The sequence below is a fragment of the Callorhinus ursinus genome, unplaced genomic scaffold (assembly GCF_003265705.2).
Source record: "Callorhinus ursinus isolate GAN/ISIS: 27379988/994484 unplaced genomic scaffold, GSC_fseal_2.0 scaffold52, whole genome shotgun sequence".
Lineage (NCBI taxonomy): Eukaryota > Metazoa > Chordata > Mammalia > Carnivora > Otariidae > Callorhinus > Callorhinus ursinus.
In genome coordinates this window covers 4,670,984-4,676,945 of record NW_027397114.1, presented here as the reverse complement: position 1 = coordinate 4,676,945, position 5,962 = coordinate 4,670,984, and the positions used below count along the sequence as shown (strand labels likewise).

At 38.9% G+C, this 5,962-nt stretch overlaps 1 protein-coding gene across 1 annotated transcript in view; it reads right to left on the bottom strand.

Moving 5' to 3' along the window:
• Positions 1–2,690: 2,690 nt before the first annotated feature.
• TOB1 (transducer of ERBB2, 1) overlaps positions 2,691–5,962 on the bottom strand; it is a 4,395-nt gene continuing 1,123 nt past the window's right edge. Inside the window, exon 2 of the mRNA XM_025859381.2 lies at positions 2,691–4,609. Within this exon, the coding sequence (XP_025715166.1) occupies positions 3,451–4,464 (1,014 nt within the window). The 5' untranslated portion in view covers positions 4,465–4,609 and the 3' untranslated portion in view covers positions 2,691–3,450. The remainder of the gene's footprint in view (positions 4,610–5,962) is intronic.

Below are 5,962 nucleotides of genomic sequence, written 5' to 3'. Positions count from 1 at the left end.
TAAGGCTTTTAAGGTGTGCTAGGCAAAAGCACCTTTTGATTCTTAACTATGGGAAAGAAACTGAGGGTTGCTGGAGGGGAGGTAGGTGGGCGGATGGGGTAACTGGGTGACAGGCATTAAGGAGGGCAGGTGATGTGATGAGCGCTGAGTGTTATATGCAACTGATGAATTACTGAACTCTACCTCTGAAACTAATGATGTACTTTATGTTGGTGAATTGAATTTAAATTAAAAAAAAAAAAAGCACCTTTTAAAAAATTTCCACTCCTGGGGAAGGCTGGCTGGCTCAGTCAGTGGAGCTTGCGACTATTGATCTCAGGGTTGTGAGTTCGAGCCCCATGTTGGGTGTAGAAATTACTTAAAAGTAAAATCTTAAGAAGAAAAATTTCCATTCCTTGGCTAAAATCAAAAACACAAGAAACAAGTGTTGGCAAGGATGTGGAAAAAGGGGAACCGTCATGGTGGGAACGCAAACTGGTGCAGCCACTCTGGAAGCAGTATGGAGGTTCCTCAAAAAGTTAAAAATAGAACTACCCTATGATTCAGCAATCGTCTTACTAGCTATCTATCCAAAAAATACAAAAATACTAAGTCAAAGGGATACATGCACCCTGATGTTTGTCACATTATCTGCAATAGCCAAATTATGGGAACAGCTCAAGTGTCCATCAACTGAGGAATGGATACAGACACACAAACACACAATGTAATATTACTTAGCCATAAAAAGAATGAAATCTTGCCATTTACAATGATGTAGCTAGAGAGTATAATGCTGAAAGAAGTCAGTCTGAGAAAGACAAAGACGGTAATGATTTCACTCATATGTGGAATTCAAGAAACAAAACAAATAAAGTGGGGGGGGAGAGACAAACCAAGAAACAGACTCTTAACCATGGAGAGCAAACTGATGGTTACCAGATGGGAGATGGGGGTGGGGGGAAATGGCTGAAATAGGTGATAGGGATTAAGGAGTACACTTGTGATAAGCACTGGGTGACGTATGGAGTATTGAGTCCCTACATTGTACACCTGAACCTACTATTACGCTGTATGTTAACTGGAATTAAAAAACTTAAAAACATCTCCATTCCTAATGAGCATAAAGGGCATGAAGACAAAAAAAAAAAAAGACCTCAAGAATACGAAGCTCAAATTGAACAGATTTTTTTTGAAACCAATCAAGATTCAAGCACCAAACCAACATAGGTACCAATATGACATTTCCCCAGTATCTTCCCCAATATTTTCCCTCGATATCCCCCATACGTACCAATATGCACATCCCTAAGATGTGGAAGGTATTCATATTTACATTAAGCTCAATTTATTTAAAATCTGATTTAGTGTTCCAGATGGTTACAAATTCTGTTGTGTATCTACTAGCCTGCTGACTTACTCCTGATTTTCAGAAAAAGTATGTTGTCTTAATTTGTGAAAAGGCAATTTTCTGTTAAGCCTATGATAACTTCACCCACAAGTGTCTAGCCCGAACTAGTGCTTAAAACCATTACTGATTGTTCTTACAGCTATTCAAACTTGGGGATCACAAAAGCACGTAATTGATAATGCTGGCAGACCAGCCCTCCGCCAGTCCCACTCACCATCCCAGTACTTCTTCATAGCCTCATTCTGCCCACTGAAGGACAAAGGCCTCACCACGGAGCAGGCCAAACAGCTCGGCTTGATTACTCCCAGTGCTTGTTTCCTTAAAACTTTTATTGCTCTAAACTGCATGGGTAACAGACAACAGGCTTTTGTACATTGGTGTCCAAAAAACTCACTTAAGACCAAATTTATTTCACCAGTAACCCAGACAGTGCTGGTTCCTTACTATAAATGTAGTTTCCTTCCAATTCCAGGCAATTTTCTCACCCATACTATGTCAACACTATCAATGGACATATAAACAGTGAAATGATTCATTTTACTTTAAAAATAGTGTCTCTCGCTTCCAACTCATCATTTTTAAAAACTCCATCCCTACCAAGCCACAATTTGACACATTATGGGTGAGTAACCTTTGAACCTCCCTTCCTCTCCCAAAGCAGCAGGTTGGCTATCCAATTGTATTTTAAAAAGCAAGCAAGGGGGAAAGCACCCTGTCCAATCTTGAGATTTTGATCATAAATTCTCCAACTATTTAGTTAGTCATATTTATGACTGAACTTTAAGTTTAAGGATTAGTAAACAGACCTAATGTTCTTTTTAAATAGTTAGGTCAGCTATTTTGTCCCAGCAAGGTTTCTGAGCTTTTCACCTCCCATGCAGGAACAGAAAACCGATCCAATGGTCTCCCCATATACATTTCAAATAAATCCTCTCTGGTTACGAGTGAATTTTATCATCGGACTCTCTTAGACGTCAGCACAACACCACAATTTAACACTTGGTGTAAAACAGTGTTGCCTAACCTTAGCAGAACCATCCCTATTCACAGGGCTGAAGAGAAAGTTGCTTAAAAATCTATAAATAAAGCTGTCCCCAAGCACTGGTCAGGTTGTGCAGTTTTGCTAGGCCTTTTTATGTGGCAAACGGATACTATCTGCTGCAGCAGGAGTGCAACTGCTTTCCACCATTCCTCCGTAATCCTAGGGGTCAGCCTTTTCTTCAGCACCAGCATTTACAACATTTTAACTCCGGAGGTAGCTCTTTGGCCAAGGCTTCAAAACAAAGACCACGATAAGCAATTTTAATTTTAAGGAATTTTAATACAAACTTAATATAAACTATTTCAGTCCCTCTTAACATGTAAGACACTGACTCAAAATACTTTTATACCGTTTTTTTCAAGTATTGCACAATATAGGTACAAAATTAATATTTACGATTACATTTTCTTCCATAATATATAGCAAAAATCTTTAAACCTTTAACAGAAAATACATTTTTTTGAAAAAGCAAATATTCGTACATTTTAATTCCACCACTAAAGGAATATTCTGTACACAATTTTGAGAATAGTTGATGTCTTTAAGATGGATATTTTACAATTTCAGTAAAAAAAATACATGAAGCTGCTGCTGTCACAGGTCACTGTAGTAAAAAGATATAAATGCAATACCGTGTCGTAGAAACAATATATATATCCTCTGATATTTTACAAACTTTGTACTAAATTAAATTATACAATTAGAAAAGACCAATAAACCCACTTATTAGTGCCAATTTTTTATAAAAAAAAAATCAGCCATGTCCTTGCTATATCTTAAATACTGTAAGAGGCCATATCTGAGAGTATACTTTAAAATATACAGTCAGTATAAAATAACTTTGTGCTTGGTTGGCAAATGAAAAATGATGCAGGTTTTATTTTTGTAACCAAGCTTGAATGTATCCTTACTATAAGCTTAAAAAAAAAAAAAAAAAAACTCAAGGAGGTGGAAAAAAAAAAATCCCCCCTTGGGCCCGTGCATTTTAATTTGTACGATACATTTTTTTTTTCCTGTTTTAGTTAGCCATAACAGGCTGGAACTGCTGGTTAGAATACTGCATGTTATTTAAGCTAAAATTCAAGCCATCTACAAAAGACTTCTCGTTGAGGCCTCCATAGGCCGCAAACACATCAAAGGCATTACTGTACTGGAGAGGACTGAGGTTAAGGGGGCTGTCAGCTGGGAACATTCCATTGGTACTGCTACCTTGACCCTGCACATTAGGAAAAATAAATTCCTTGGCATTAGGAGAAAGAGCGGAGGCTTTCTGCTGCTGCGGCGGGGGCGGCGGCGGCGGGGGCTGCGGCTGCGACGGCTGCTGGCTGCCCAGGCCGAGCCCGTACAGAGAGTGCACTGAGGAAGAGATGGCTTTCTGCTTCAAGAGGTCATTCACATTCAAGCCGAGGTTGATAGGAGAAGTACGTGCAACCTTGTTGCTGCGGCCACTATTCTTCATTTTGGTAGAGCCGAACTTGGTGGCAGCAAAAGTGGCAGTGGTAAAGGTTAAAGGCTGAGTGGACCGGGGCATGAAGGTAGGGCTTACAGCAGCAGAGTGACCAAAGGGAGGCGACGGAGAGCTGGACACTGATGAGGCTGGGTCACTTATGGGCATAAAAACCTGGGCCTCTGGGTTAAAGCTGTTTTTGATCTCCTTATCCAACTCACATCCATTTTCATTATTATCATCCACATAAAGCACCTTCACTGGTCCCTTTTCACCAATTTGGTAGGAAACCTCAAACGGGTCGATCCAAACACTAAGATCCTGTGGCAGATTGCCACGAACATCATCAATGTCCAAACCACTCTCTTTGGATGCTTGTTCAATCACTGGGTCCACTTTCTCCCCTATGTGTATACATCTAAACCCTGATCCTTTGTATGGCTTTTCAGGATACCAGTGCCCTTCATATTTCTTCTTAAGAAGTCTTTCAAGCTCTTCACCAAAAATGTTGACACGTCTCCTGGGAAGCTTATTGTACAAATATGAAATAATAAAATTTAGTGCTACTTGGATTTCAAGCTGCATAGCTGCTATGCCACTAAGTGAGATTTGTGTTTCAACTTCCCCCCACACACACGCACAAAAGTGTTCAGTTTGTGGCAGAGAAACAAATTTTCATTCAAAGTGCTGGTATTTTGTAGATTATCCTTCACCTTGAGTGGTCTTGCTCCTTAAAGAAAAACAAAATAAAACAAAAACAAACATGTCCAAGTAAGATAAATCTAAGTCCCACAACCTTTTCTTACCCCCAGAGTAATTTTACTTTTGAAAAAGTCTAATAGGCTAGAAAGTCAGAAAAATATAATCAGCACAAAATAAAGGAACATACAATAGAAAACTGTTTATTAAAGTTCAAAATCTCATGGGACAATTGAGGATTTAGAGTTAAAACAATATATTTAACCCTATTATTTACTTTTTATTTCTGAATACAGCTCTAAATATATATATATGTATATATATATATATCTCCAGCATATATAGTGTATTTCTTCCCTCAGTAGTCAAAAGAATATTTATTGGAAACTCTACTCCACACTCCCATCCACCCACCTGCACACACATATATACGTTTTAGAAAGTGATCCTATTCCTATTCACTAATTTAGAAGTGAATTCTATATTTCACTTCATTCTGGATATTTGCTGCTTAAATCTGCTGCATCATTAAATGTTTAGACATTTGAGAAGTTAGGAAAATTATTTTAATTTCCAAAGTATGCGATGCTAACATTAAAAATACTAAATACAATGAATTGCCATCCTAGTCAACGATAATTATGAACCAAATTATCCTACATAGCTGCCGTCTTAAATATACTAAGGGCATACAATGTAATAATCGAGCTTCTCTGTGCTTTTTCTTTTCAATGTGTATTTTTCAAAAATCAGAAAATGTTTGGCAGCAAATGTAACAAAAGCAACAATTAATTTCAAAACTCTATTGATTATTCTCTTTAAAGGACAGGGTTTCTGAGTTTTATTCTGATTTTCAAAACCACCTCTCTCCTTCACGATAAGAGAACACCGGAGAGGTTTGTACGATAAGGTCGACCTTTAAACGTTTGCTGGATCAGCATTGGGTGGGGATAAGAAAAGATCAAGGGCAAACAGAAGATATTTGCAAAAGGGATCTATTTGTACACTGAGGTTGAGTTAAAAGGACATTTAAAAAATCCAGTTGGTATTAATCCATCTGTTCCATTTTCCATATTCGTGGTGACAAAGGGAAAAGGTCCCTGGCTGCCCCCAAAGTACACTTTGCAAGCCCAAAGCCTGAGCGCCGGCAAAGGCAGCTGATTAAGCCAAACTGCTTGACGGTGCAGCCGAGCGAAATTCAGGCTCCGCGAAAGGTAGTTTTAAAGCAACGCCTTAAGACAGAAGTGTGAAGAATTACATAAACAGCCAGTTGGGTCTCATTAGATTTCTGCTCACAGCCCTCGGAGCCCAAACGCTGGAGCAGCAGCAGCAGCAGCAAGAAGAGGAGGAGGAGGAGGAGGAGGAGGAGGAGGAGGAGGAGGAG